This window comes from Oncorhynchus tshawytscha, linkage group LG26 (assembly GCF_018296145.1).
Source record: "Oncorhynchus tshawytscha isolate Ot180627B linkage group LG26, Otsh_v2.0, whole genome shotgun sequence".
Classification (NCBI taxonomy): domain Eukaryota; kingdom Metazoa; phylum Chordata; class Actinopteri; order Salmoniformes; family Salmonidae; genus Oncorhynchus; species Oncorhynchus tshawytscha.
In genome coordinates this window covers 14,787,152-14,801,424 of record NC_056454.1, presented here as the reverse complement: position 1 = coordinate 14,801,424, position 14,273 = coordinate 14,787,152, and the positions used below count along the sequence as shown (strand labels likewise).

Sequence of the window (14,273 nt, the reverse complement as noted above, 5' to 3'; positions counted from 1 at the left end):
CTGAACTGCCAAAGCCTGTTGGGCTTGCTGATGGCGGCCTCGTTGCTGATTCCTCTAGGCCTGCTCCATCTCCGGCCTCTTCAATGGTGGTTCAACTCCCACCGGCTGCACCTGAAGCGCCACTGTCACCGCCAGCTGCGGGTGACCACACAGGGCCTCAGGGCATTGTTGAGGTTGTGCTGTCGCTCCTTTCTCTCAGGTTGTGTGGAGATGCTGAGGATGTGCCGCCGGGAGCTGGTCAGCACAGATGCCTCCCATCGGCTGGGGGGGGGGGGTTGACCAAGGGCAGGTCGGCCAGCGGCTGTTGGCTAACCCCTTGGAGAGTCAGGCACATCAATTCACTAAAGCTCTGAGCTGTACTGCTGGCCCTGCGGTCTTTCCTTCCACATCTGAAAGGATGACATGTCCTGGTGAGAACAGACAACACCACAGTGGTGGCTTACATCAACCATGAGGGTGGACTGAGGTCCCACTGCCTCAATCTTATAGCACGGGAGCTCCTTCTCTGGGCTCACGGAAGTCCAGCATCTCTACGTGCAGCACACGTACCTGACATCCTGAGTGTGGCAGCGAATATGCTCTTGAGGGAGGACCCGCCACCTTGGGACTGGAGCCTACATCCCCAGGTGGTGCAGCATCTGTGGGAGAAGTTTGGGAGGGCACAGGTGGATCTGTTGCCTCCCTGGACAATGCATACTGCCCCCTGTGGTACTCCATATCGGAGCCACCAGGGCCTCTGGGCTTGGATGCTCTGGCTCATGATTGGCCAGGGCTGGAGCTTTATGCACTTCCCTCCTTTTCCCCTGATCCAGGCTGTGCTGGACAGGACCAGGATGGCAGAGTAACGTGTGCTTCTGGTGGCCCCATACTGGCCCAGACGACCCTGGTTCAGGCTTCTCCTGTCCCTGTTGTGTGGGACACCTTGGCAACTTCCCCTGACACCGGACTTGCAGTCTCAGGCCGGGGGAACTCTGTGTCATCCGAGGCTGTACCGCCTCAGTCTGTGAGCTTGGCCACTGACCGGCACCAATGGTCCATGTTAGGACTACAGGAGGGTGTAATGAACACCATGCAGAGCGCAAGGGTGCCGGCTACAACCGCTGCATACCCGTTGCGCTGGCGGTTGTTCTGCTCTTGGTGCACTGGTATTGAGGTTGTGCCCGAGTTATGCAGTATGTCATCCAATACCTGCAGTCTCGCTTGGATGAGGGCTTGGCAGCCTCTACACTGAGAGCGTATTTGGCAGCAATATCTGCCTGCCATGTGGGGTGGATGGACAGGCCAGTGGGGCGCCATCTCTTGGTCTCCAAGTTTATGAAGAGGGTTTGTTACCTACATCCAGCTAGGACCCACTCAATGGTGAGCTGGGATCTGAATGTGGTCTTGGCAGCTTTGGCAAAGCCGCTTTTCGAACCGTTGGAGTGTGCCTCCCCGAAGCACCTCTCTATGAAGGAGGTTTTCTTGGTCGCAATTACTTCCATGAAGAGGGTGGATGAACTCCATGCTCTTTCGGTAAGTTCTGAGTGCTACCGGATGGACCCCGTGGGGAGGAGTATGTCTCTCCGCCCCAACCCTTCATTCCTCCCGAAGGTTCTGTCAGACAGGCATGTGAACATCCCTTTTATCCTGTCTGCTTACAACCCCTCCAGCAGTGGCGGGGGAGTCTGGGCCACTGGATCGTGGAAACGATTACGACAGCATACCACCTGGCTGGCAGGCCAGTGCTGGGATCTGTGGTGGCGCATTCAACACGAGGTGTGGCTGCGTACTGGGCTCTAATGAGAGGAGTGCCCCTTGCTGATATCTGTGCTGCGGCCAACTGGGCTTCCTCTTGCAACTTTGCTAGGTACTATCAGATAAACGTGGCACCGCCATCTGTGGTTGGTTCAGAGGTCCTGGGCGTCGCCTCCCCTTCCATGGACTGTGCCGGTACCCCCCTTCCACATTGGCAGCCCCTGCGCCCCCACGCTGGGACTTCGCCACTGGCTGGCCATGGTAACCATGGTTATGTGAGCTATATGGATCATTCCAATCCTCTATGGCTCTAAAGGCACCTCAAAAATGATGTAGATGCCTCCCGGGTGGCGCAGTGGTCTAGGGCACTGCATCGCAGTGCTAGCTGTGCCACCAGAGACTCTGGGTTCGCACCCAGGCTCTGTCACAGCCGGCCGTGACCGGGGGGTCCATTGGGTGACGCACAATTGGCCTAGCGTCGTCTGGGTTAGGGATTGTTTGGCCGGTACCCTTGTCTCATTGCGCACTAGTGACTCCTGTGGCGGGTCGGGCGCAGTGCAAGCTAACTAGGTCACCAGGTGCACATTGTTTTCTCCGACACATTGGTGCGGCTGGCTTCCAGGTTGGATGCGCGCTGTGTTAAGAAGCAGTGCGGCTTGGTTGGGTTGTGTTTCGGAGGACGCATGGCTTTCGACCTTCATCTCTCCCGAGCCCGTACGGGAGTTGTAGCGATGAGACAAGATAGTAACTACTAGCGAGATAGTAACAAGATAGTAACTACTTGGATACCATGAAATTGGGGAGAAAAGGGGGTAAAATTAAAATAAATAAATAAATAAATGATGTAGATAACGTGCGTTGCGGCCCAGGTGTACACGGGAGTAAATCTGTAAATCCTCACCTCTGATGTATCCCTCCACTGCGGAGTGATCCCAATATATTGGAGTGATCCATAAACTGTAGCTCACATAACCATGGTTACATACGTAACCTTCAATACCTAGTCAGTTGTACAACTGAATGCCTTCAACTGATTTCAACTATATTTGATTATTTATTTTCCCTTTTGAACTTTAACTATTTGCACATCTTTACAACACTGTATATGGAATATTTTATTTTTCATTGTTTTACCTTTTATTTAACTAGGCAAGTCAGGTAAGAACAAATTCTAATTTACAATGACGCCTACTCCAGGCCAAACCCGGACGATGCTGGGCCAATTGTGCGCCGCCCTATGGAACTCCCAATCAATGCTGGTTGTGATACAGCCTGGATTCGAACCAATGTGTCTGTAGTGACTCCTCAAGCACTGAGATGCAGTGCCTTAGACCATAATGACATTTGACATGTCTTTTACTGTTAATTTTTTTTCTTCTCACTTTTATCTCTTTCACTTGCTTTGGCAATGTTAACATATGTGTCCCATGCCAATAAAGCCATTCAATTTAAGTGATAGGAATCCCATTGGACAACAAACAAGGAACGTTTAAGCACTTCACCCAGAAGACTGTCGGCCAATCGCGTTCACGTTGTCATTTAGCGTCACGCGGTTGCTAAGCCTATAGTCAGGCAATCCCTTCACAAAGTCAGGGTATGAGTTGATAAATCTGCCTATACCTCCACAGTACCTAATGTCACGATTCCAAAGCTATACGGTATTACAGAGAACAAGTTAATTATCTCATATCTCTGAAAATATTTGTAATGTCTTACTTCTTGACGAAATTCATGCTAATGTTGGGTTTTTGAGCTAGCGCCAAATTGACCCCCATTCACTCCTTGAGAGCTGCGACGACGCATGGGGAAAGTGCAATGGACGTTAACGCGATACCAATGGATTTTCCCATCTCCTCAAAAGTAAACTCAGCAAAAAAAGAAACGTCCCTTTTTCCAGGTCCCTGTCTTTCAAAGTTAATTCGTAAAAATTCAAATAACTTCATAGATCTTCATTGTAAAGGGTTTAAACACTGTTTCCCATGCTTGTTCAATGAACCACAAACAAGTAATGAACATGCACCTCTGGAACGGTCATTAAGACACTAACAGCTTACAGATGTAGGCAATTAAGGTCACAGTTATGAACATTTAGGGCACTGAAGAGGCCTTTCTACTAACTCTGAAAAACACCAAAAGAAAGATGCCCAGGGTCCCTGCTCATCTACGTGAACGTGCCTTAGGCATACTGCAAGGGGGCATGAGGACTGCAGATGTGGCCAGGGCAATAAATTGCAATGTCGGTACTGTGAGATGCCTAAGACAGCGCTACAGGGAGACAGGACGGACAGCTGATCGTCCTCGCAGTGGCAGACCACGTGTAACAACACCTGCACAGGATCGGTACATCCAAACATCACACCTGCGGGGCAGGTACAGGATGGCAACAACAACTGCCCGAGTTACACCAGGAACGCACAATCCCTCCATCAGTGCTCAGACTGACCGCAATAGGCTGAGAGAGGCTGGACTGGGGGCTTGTAGGCCTGTTGTAAGGCAGGTCCTCACCAGACATCACCGGCAACAACGTCGCCTATGGGCACAAACCCATCGTCGCTGGACCAGACAAGACTGGCAAAAAGTGCCCTTCACTGACGAGTCGCAGTTTTGTCTCACCAGGGTTGATGGTTGGATTCGTGTTTATCGACGGAATGAGCATTAAACCGAGGCCTGTACTCTGGAGCTGGATTGATTTGGAGGTGGAGGGTCTGTCATGGTCTGGGGCGGTGTGTCACAGCATCATCGGACCGCACTTGTTGTCATTGCAGGCAATCTCAACGCTGTGCGTTACAGGGAAGACATCCTCCTCCCTCATGTGGTACCCTTCCTGCAGGCTCATCCTAACATGACCCTCCAGCATGACAATGCCACCACCCATACTGCTCGTTCTGTGAATGTCGATGTTCTGCCATGGCCAGCGAAGAGCCCGGATCTCCATCCCATTGAGCACGTCTGGGAACAGTTGGATCGGGGGGTGAGGGCTAGAGCCATTCCCCACAGAAATGTCCGGGAACTTGCAGGTGCCTTGGTGGAAGAGTGGGGCAACATCTCACAGCAAGAACTGGCAAATCTGGTGCAATCCATAAGGAGATGCAATGCAGTACTTAATGCAGCTGGTGACCACACCAGATACTGTTACTTTTGATTTTGAACCCACCCTTTGTTCAGGGACACATTATTCCATTTCTGTTTGTCACGTCTGTGGAACTTGTTCACTTTGTCTCAGTTGTTGAATCTTATGTTCATACAAATATTTACACATGTTAAGTTTGCTGAAAATAAACGCAGTTGACAGTGAGAGGATGTTTCTTTTTTGCCGAGTTTATATCTGGCCTAACCTAATATACTTTGGCCATAGATATGTAAAACAGAAGGAGGAAAAGGAGTGAAATACTGGTACAACTTTCATACATTTCTCTATTTATTGCAATTTGCACAGTATTCAAAACATCTGAATTGAGGAATGAATAGCCAATGATTTACATAATTTCCCCCCTTTTTTTAGGTAGGGCTACTAAATTTTTCTCATTGATCACCATTCCATAGCAATATCCCTTTGAATAGATTCCATATAATGAAATCTGATACAGAGGCAATCACATAAAACATACATTTAGATTTAAATGTGAACAATGATAGTTTGGTTGCACCTCTTATCACAGTGAACCTATTATGTGTGAACAACCAATTTGGAGTGTCCAAACTCCATCACCTGGACCTGGCCATAACTACAAGTGAACAACGATGCAGGTTATTCATCAACAAGATCACAATATTTCTCAAATCTGCATTTTGGTGCGTATATTGTGTCATCTTCAAAGACCCACACATCCTTCAAATACAATTAGCTAAACAATAATTAGCATTTTATTGCTTGTTGGCTCCAGTTGTCCCAGCTGCATTGCTATTAACTGAAGCATATCCCAGTACAGGGGGACAAACAAAGGCATGGTGTTAATCATAGTTCTAACTCAAAACTCTTAACTGATTTATATCTAATAGCGTGTATTGAATGACCTTTTTTATGATCAAAGCAAGTGCAAAGAAATGAGTCCCAATGACAATATTGTTTGCCTAATACCTGTAGCTACTTTTTAGTCTGTGTAGCACTAGAAAAATCATCCGTAACATTTGCCCTTACTGAAAAGTAACTTTTAGATTTAAAAAAATTAAAAAAGTTTTTGGCCAATGCATTTTTTAAAATGTTTAAATAATGACTAAAATAAATATACAGTGTGCTAAAGTATTTAAATATATACAAACATACAAAATGTTCCAGTCTATACAGTACATTAGACAAAAGTGACTGCAAAAAAAAGATTCTCTTCAGGTAAACATTGGATTGAAACTGTTTATGCTAAAAAAAAAAATTAAATGATCAATGGCAGATAATTCATTTAAAAAGTCCCAATTCAGAGAAAATGAATTGTAAGATATGATGCTTCTCATTTCCTCATGATAGGACACAGTTTATTTTGGAGTTTGCTTCACAAATGCAGTCAATTGAGTTTAGACTGTACACAATAAATAACTAAGATCAATGGGTTCGTGACACTGGGATGTTTAGAAAAAAATGGGAGATTCTTGTCTCTGACAGCATCCCAACAGTCAAGTGTCTTATGAGTAGTTCTCATTCTCATTCCAGCGTGTCACCCACTGCTTTTTCTCAAAGGAATGCAGCTTGGCTTTCCTGTCTTTGAACTGACGAGCCCCTTTCCTTATCCGTACAGCATGGTATATTGGAACGCTGTCATCGTGTTCAGAACGTTTGAAAAATCCACACTGGCAAGAGAAAAGCAAAGATAATGATTCATTCTGCATTTTATAGGCTCGTATCAACCTGAACATACAAATAGAACACACATAATGCTCACGCAAATCAGAGAGGCAATCCAAAGAGAGTTTTGTGTGAGAGCATGCTAAGAGTAGTATTCAAAATAGCATTTCCAAACAGCCAGCCTGACAAAGCAGAAACCTATAAAACATTAAGAAACTCCAAAGCACACAAGAAATAGTGGTTGATAGGTGTGAAATGTAGGAAAATGTAATAACTGCTCATTTGGGGGGGGGGACATTGAATGCTGACCTAATTCAAACACACATACATGAACAAATGTCTGAACACCCAATCAAAGCTGGTTTTACATACTAATTGGCTAAATGACCAATTAGAGTACAAACTACATTGGTCTATGTATGTGTCTCTGACATTTTTGCACTCGAGACGTGCGGAAAGTAAGCATTTCCTTTAAAGCAAAAGTGAGTTAGTGTTTAAGCCCACACGCCATGCTGACTGCAATGCCCATTTTACCCCAGGTCTGAGCGCAGAGAACGGGCACTATGCCTCAGTAGTGAGTTTCTCTTTATCAGAGGCCTGAACATGGATCTGAGCCTTGTGATACGCTGCATCGTACTGGTCTTGTGGGGCTCTCTTGAAGAAACCACACTAAAGGAGAGCGAGGGTGATGAATCATTGGGAACAATATGAGAACACAGATATACTATAATACTACCTGAATGAATAATGATTCAATGTTGCATGTGTCTACTAATAGCTCAGAGTAGAATACAGTGAATACGTTGGTTAAGTGTATTGCGGTTGTAGACCATTCCTACCTTCCAGAGTAGAAACACTAGCAATGCCAACATCAGAATACCAGCCAGGACAGCCACAAGGATGATCCACCAGGGAACTCCACCATACTGGGTTACTGCCTTCTCTGGAAACACCGTGACTCTCACCTGCATGGGTACAAGAAGAAACCGTCTGTATATTTCGATTTGTTACATATACATTCTTAAAATTGTATTGATCAGTGAAGGTGTCATTGTGTGAGTGGATGATAACGGATGTCAAGAGTTCTTCTGTGCCACACACCTGAGTCTCAGCATTCCTGAGAACCATATTCTTTGCAGGAGCATCAAGGCTGATGGATGCTTTCACAATTATATCAAGATAGTTCAAATTGGCATAATTCTGTTTCAAAACAAAGGTTTTCAATGTTAGAGAATGACTGAATTATTCGTATCTGCTATTTAGAACTCTTTTGAAAAGCAAATAGCAACAGGCATGTTGTTTCTCACCTCAAGGAAGGTAGCGTTCCACAGGCGGCATCGCAGCGCAATCACTGCACTACTGTCCAAGCCCTGTAGAGGGCACTTGATCACCACACATCTAGCGTCATAGCCATTGCCACACATCTGAGAGGAACATAACCTTTTGTCAGACAGACAACGTGTTATTATTGATCTATTTTTAAATGCAAGTGAAAGAGAGTTTACCAAAATCTTGTGCTTTTTTTGGTCCAATAAAGTCATTTTGCTTCCAGATTTTTTGCCTCCAACTTCACGCTTTTTCCTAGATGTGCTGGACTCCTAAAAAATAAATAAACTCATCACAAGTTAGTGATTCAAACGTGAATGTCTTAATAACGCTTAATCTCTGGCCCATTTTGCTTTTCCACAAATGCATCAGGTACAGTGAAACTTCAGAAGGAAAGTATTACCTGAATGTGTTTGAGAGGGTTGATCTCAGTCTCTGGGGAGCAGGGGATCTCTTCCAGGCCAGTACTGCTGATCTTAACCAGATATAACAGCCATTTCCCATCCACATTCTCTTTGGGCCACTGGATGTTCAACGAGGCTGTGCCAAAGGACTTCAACGGCTTACCCAAATTGATTATCTGGAGGTATAATATTTTTTTTTTTTACATCACGGTCAAACTCAGACAACGTGATATTGAGAAACTGAGATAAGCAGACAATGATAATTACCTTAAATTCATAATCAATCAAACCGCCAATCTCCTCTTCTGTCTTGATGGCACTCTCTCCTTTCACATCACCCCCAAAATACACCTGGGAGGGTCTCGCAACTCTGATTGATAAACAAACCACATATTAGTGGACTACATTTGTATTTATTAAGGATCTCCATTAGCTGCTGCCAAGGCAGCAGCTACTCTTCCTGGGGTCTGTCGGAATTAAGGCAGTTATACAACTTTAAAAACATTACAATACATTCATTACAGAATTCACAACACACTAAGTGTGTGCCCTCAGGCCCTTACTCCAACACCACATATCTACAACACAAAATATATTTGTTTGTGTGTATAGTGCGTATGTTATCGTGTGTGTGTGTGCATGTGTCTGTGTGTGTTACTTCACAGTCCCCGCTGTTCCATAAGGTGTATTTTTACCTGCTTTTTAAGTCTGATTCTACTGCTTGCATCAGTTACCTGATGTGGAATAGTTAGAGTTCTGTGTAGTCATGGCTCTATGTAGTGCTGAGCGCCTCCATAGTCTGTTCTGGACTGTGAAGAGACCTCTGGTGGCATGTCTTGTGGGGTATGCATGGGTGTCCGAGCTGTGTGCTAGTATTTTAAAAACAGACGGCTCGGTACCTTCAGCTTGTCAACATGTCTTACGAAAGCAAGTAATGATGATGTCTATCTCTCTTCCACTTGGAGCCATGAGAGATTGACATGGATGCCATTAATGTTCGCTCTCCGTGTACTTTTAAATACATCAGATCAAAAAAAGTATTTGAAATCTAGTCGATGCAGTAGTCAACAAGTGAAAATGTTAGAAACACTACTTACCCTGCAACAGAAAGTAACAGCTCAATCACGACTTTCGCCTTTGCTTTCACTCTTCCCATTTTGTCCTGTGTACTGGTCCTGAAGGTAGAGAAGTGACACGTAAGTGTTTGTTATCCTCTTAAAATGTAATGGCAAAAGGTACATTTCCGCCTGAAATAGACATACCCAAAAGTAACTGCTGTTCGTGTGTAATTACATGCTTCTGACATGCAGAAACTTTGTGTATTTGGAAAGAAGACATCTGAGAGATGAGGAAATGATCAGAAGATAGATAGTTTACACATGAACAAGAACACACAAAATACGTTTTTATTGTTCTTTTGATGGTCATCTTTCATTGACCAGCTAGCTATAAGTGAATTATTGATGACTAGAGCTGGAAACGCATCAGATGGCTTCCACAACATGTGAACAATATCAGAAAAAAATAGGCTTGATAGACCTAACAATTAGAAATGGGCAGATGTTTTAGAAGGGGTGTCAGGTGTGATCACGGGACATTTCCAAGTGTCCCCGAACCTCTCCAAAGTGGCGTATGTCTGTAAATTATAGAATTCCAGTGCTATTACATATTTGCAATCCCTAAATGCTATTTGTTCAGTATAAAAACTATTTTTACCATGTCAACCTCACTTCAAACATTGTGGTGGTGTTATGGGTTAGCCAGGGTACATTTCAGTGTCCTTTCAACCTCTCCAAAGTGTCTGAATATGGTAATTGCACTGTTTTTGCAAAATGGATGTGCCTAAAAGTTATTGTTAACTATAAAAACAACATTTCCACAACACCAACCTCTCTCAAACATTGTGGTGGTGTCGGGGGACATAGAAGTGGTTTTTCAACCTCTCCAAAGTGCCTGAACGTTTAGCGTAGGCTTATCCAATGTATTGGTCCCACATTCAAATGAACTATTTACAAAAACAATATTAAAGCAACATGTATACATAAAAAATGATATAAAATGTATTCTGAAACACAACTTGGTTTCGCATGTGTCCTTCACTAGAAAATGTGCAAAAATGGAATGAATAGAAACTATTTACAAATGGCATTCGTGTTCGTTTTACATCCCAGATGATTACATTTCACCATAGCTTGTGCATGTCAATAGTCTTTGAAGCAGTCCCTCTCTGCCAGGAAACAAAAAGTGAGCTGGCATTTCACCCCCCCCCCCCAGTTGGGCCCCTAATTCAGGCCCCTAATTCAGCCATTTCCAACACCAGCTGCTCTCAGAAGGCCAACTGGGAGAGAGGGGTTTGACCTTTTGCTTTGGCCATCTGCTTGTGGAGAATGAAAGCATTTACTGTAGCAATGTCCACAAAGTGGTAAATGAAAGTCTTATACCACTTCCTGGTCTTGTGGAGGACCTGGTAGTAGCCTATCAGAGCATCAGTCCTTCACAGAAACGGGGACATTATTCCTCACCCGTGCCCCATTGGCATTTTTCACAGCCTTATGCTGTGTGGTGAGAGTGGTTACTTCCATAGTGTCTATCCATTTCACAAAAAGCAGCTTATTAGTCCTGATCCAACATATAGTACCCCTCTTCGCTGTCTTTGCCATGCCGTTTACCTTGGTCTTAGGGAAACGCGATTCTGTTAGGACAAGCCAATATTTTCTTTTTCTAGAGGTCTATGAAAAGCGTGGGACTAGTGTAAAAATGGTCCACAAAGAGCTTGTACTCACTGCCAAGTAAAGGGAAGTCCATCAGCTGCATAACAGAGTCATAACTGAGGCCCTTCCCAGTGGGTGTGATCACCTTGCCTTCAAAGATGAAAAGGGTTCACGTGTAGGCAGGGGCTGAATCGGCACAAAGAGCTTGTAGCTCCACTTGGTCGGCTTATTTTTCATATACTGCTTCAAGCCAATTCGAGCCTTTGAGGCAACCATGCACTCAACTATACATAGATTTGGAGCAGGCTGGAAATAATGTCATGATAAAGGGGCTTGACTCTTACAAGACGATCATACCCTGAAGTCCCCTTCTGGTCATTCTCCTGATCCTTTTGTGGGTCACTCATGTGAAGAGCACGGTTGATGGCCAAGAATCGGTTTTCACCTACGATGGAGGTGGGGAACTCAAAACAGATAGAGTGCGGTCTTGCTCCAGTTGTCAACTAGTCTTGATACCTTTACCAGTCCCATGTAAATCACCAAGGACATGTAGTTGAGCATGTCACCCCTGGTGACAGGTTTCCAAGACATCTTCCTTCCCCCCCTGCTGCTTCTTGTCGGTATTACTAATTAGTGTTCCCAGTACAGAGGTGGTAAAGTAAAGCTGAAACAGCTGTAAGGGGGGCCTTCAGGTCGTTTGGGAAGGCCCCTAGCTGTAAGGGGGGCCTTCAGGTCGTTTGGGAAGGCCCCTAGCTGTAAGGGGGGCCTTCAGGTTGTTTGGGAAGGCCCCCAGCTGTAAGGGGGGCCTTCAGGTCGTTTGGGTTTAAACCTAAATTGTTCTGGCTCCTCATCATCTTGAAGGACCATATAGCACCTGTCCTCCGTTGTGCTGCTTCCACCGCCTCTCCCTCTTCTCTGTTGAGGCCTAGATCTTCTCCCGGCCTCCGCACCTCCCTCTTCTCTGTTGAGGCCTAGATCTCCTCCCTGCCTCCGCACCTCCAGATGAACAGGGGAGTGGTGCCAGGGCCTGCATTGGGGGTGGTTGAAGAGGAGTGAGGCCTTTGTCGAGTGGTGGATTTAGAACCATCAGACGGGGTGATTGACAGAGCAGTGGGGGGTGAAGACCTTGACCGGCAGGGGCGCTTGCTGGGAAGGGGGGCTCCCAAACGTCATCATCCAAATTCTATGCATCCTCCACTCTGTGGCGACTAAAATAAAATGATATTTTGTTGTAAGACACACAGAATAACAGTTTACTAAATTTACCAAATAACATTACTATAAAGTAAAAACACCAAGCCTAAATGTGATCTGGACAGTGACTCACATAGATGGTGAGAAGCACACACACAATGCAAACAGTAACACTTTGGAGTCGAAGGTAGAGGTGAGAACCACAAAGAAAGGGAAAGGAAAATGGGGATACGTAGTCAGTTGTACAACTGAAATGTGTCTTCAGCATTTAACCACTCTGAATAAACAATGGCCATAAGAGTATAGTGGCCTCTCCAGATTTACAAGGATGAAACTTAGACAATAACTACTTTGGAATTATATAACATTGAAATGACTTGTTACATAGGCCTATGTAAACTAAATCCAAAGCACAAAAAGCAGACAACTTATAAAAACTGAAATACACAGAGTAAATTAGCTATGCAAAGCCATGGAAACCATTTACTTACAGATCTAAAAGAGGATCCAATCCTTCTAGAAAGCAATCTTCGTCGGCCGAGTCGATTTCCTCCTTTTCCAAATCGCTCCCCTGATCCGAGTCCGACTCCAGAATTTTATTTAAAGCGTCGATATACTTATTCATTAGCGGCCTTCTATTAGGTTCCTGTTAGATATATTTATTTGAGTTTTACTTCACTTCGATATTCTTTTTTATTTTCTTGAGAAGCCATATTTGATGAAAAAGCGTTTAAATATGTTTACAATGTAATGTACGGTGCTCGGTACGTCTCGTCCTCTGAGTCAGGTAGCAATTGTTCGCATCACGCATAAATGGTTCTAGGCCTTGTTTTGTCCCGCCCAAGTCAACTCTAGTGGTTAGAGCGTTGGACTAGTAACCGAAAGGTTGCAAGATCGAATCCCCGAGCTGACAAGCTACAAAAAAATAACCGTCGCTCTGCCCCTAAACAAGGAAGTTAAACCACTGTTCCTAGGCAGTCATTGAAAATAAGAATTTGTTCTTAATTGACTTGCCTAGTTAAATAAATAAAAAAATATTAAAATCCGCAATCTAGGTAGCGGTCATCGGCTCGGCCTGCCCTTATAAATGTGTTTTCCCATATATGCTGTTAAGTCACACCAAAGAAGGTAGATCAATGGCCAAGATACTCAGCTTTCCACAGACACCATACTTTTGCAGATAGGGGCTACCGTTATCATACCAGACTGAATTGAAGAAAAAAGGATTTATACAAGTCAATCATCAGTCACCTTTGTGAAAAAATAATAGTGCCACTTACGTTTGAAGCTCAAGGTCAATATTAATTTCTGCCGTATCGAGAGAGATACCAGCAGTGCTCAAGATTATGTAGAAAGTAACCTGGAAACACATTGCATCCAAATATTTCATAACATTCACCACAAGTGAGCCACACAATGACAGAATAATAAAAATACTGTAATGAAAACAAGTGCATAGCCTACCTCTGAATCTCTTTTGAATGGATTCCCCAGTTCACACTCTGTTTGGGAGCCATTCTGATTGGCTAAACAGAGAACCGGTTTATCCCTCTGGAGAACAGGAACTCATTACAATGGTATTACTTGACGGATAGCAAAAAGGTGTATGCTGAAATAAACCAGAGTCACTTCACTTACTGTCATTTTCTGAGAGCGGAAACCGGAGTATGAGAGAGCGTTGGGGAACATCCCCACCAGTTTAGCCTCATGGGCATCATCCCCATTTCTGTTCTTCACTGTCACCTCCAGAGCTATGTCCTTCTGATCACTGAGGGAGATCACTGGTAGCCCATTCTCCCTGGATAAAAACAAAACATTGCCTGATACCTCTTCCTCAGAGTCATGGTTTTCTTTTCCAAATCTTATCATGAAAGTCCCTGAATGTATATGCACTAAGAATGCTTGTTCATACTCACATAGGTAAAGGGGGAAATATATCTTGGTTGAGCCCTTTGGAGCAGAATCTGTACTCCAGTTGTAAGCTACTCTGGCAAATATTATCATTTCCGCATCCCTCCTTTAAGAAGTTCACCTGTAAAAAGCAAGATCAAGCTTATTTTCAATGCATCTGACAGTAAGTCCATTCTAAAATGTACTGAATTCCAATCACTCTGAGCCATTCAATGACAT

The 14,273-nt window shown here is 44.4% G+C and overlaps 1 protein-coding gene across 2 annotated transcripts in view; it reads right to left on the bottom strand.

Annotated features, from left to right (window-relative positions):
- Window positions 1-5,169: 5,169 nt before the first annotated feature.
- LOC112225238 (integrin alpha-6) overlaps window positions 5,170-14,273 on the bottom strand; it is a 31,160-nt gene continuing 22,056 nt past the window's right edge. The window contains exons 14-26 of one of the 2 annotated variants that reach the window (XM_024388992.2): window positions 14,060-14,175; window positions 13,782-13,941; window positions 13,608-13,694; window positions 13,424-13,503; window positions 9,336-9,413; window positions 8,506-8,608; window positions 8,238-8,414; window positions 8,014-8,106; window positions 7,816-7,932; window positions 7,610-7,708; window positions 7,348-7,473; window positions 7,043-7,177; window positions 6,375-6,513 (exon numbers count right to left, since the gene is read on the bottom strand). In XM_024388992.2, the coding sequence (XP_024244760.1) occupies window positions 7,070-7,177; window positions 7,348-7,473; window positions 7,610-7,708; window positions 7,816-7,932; window positions 8,014-8,106; window positions 8,238-8,414; window positions 8,506-8,608; window positions 9,336-9,413; window positions 13,424-13,503; window positions 13,608-13,694; window positions 13,782-13,941; window positions 14,060-14,175 (1,344 nt within the window). In that variant the 3' untranslated portion in view covers window positions 6,375-6,513; window positions 7,043-7,069. Of the gene's footprint in view, window positions 6,514-7,042; window positions 7,178-7,347; window positions 7,474-7,609; window positions 7,709-7,815; window positions 7,933-8,013; window positions 8,107-8,237; window positions 8,415-8,505; window positions 8,609-9,335; window positions 9,414-13,423; window positions 13,504-13,607; window positions 13,695-13,781; window positions 13,942-14,059; window positions 14,176-14,273 lie in introns of both variants that reach the window. The other variant, XM_024388991.2, reaches the window with a different exon arrangement.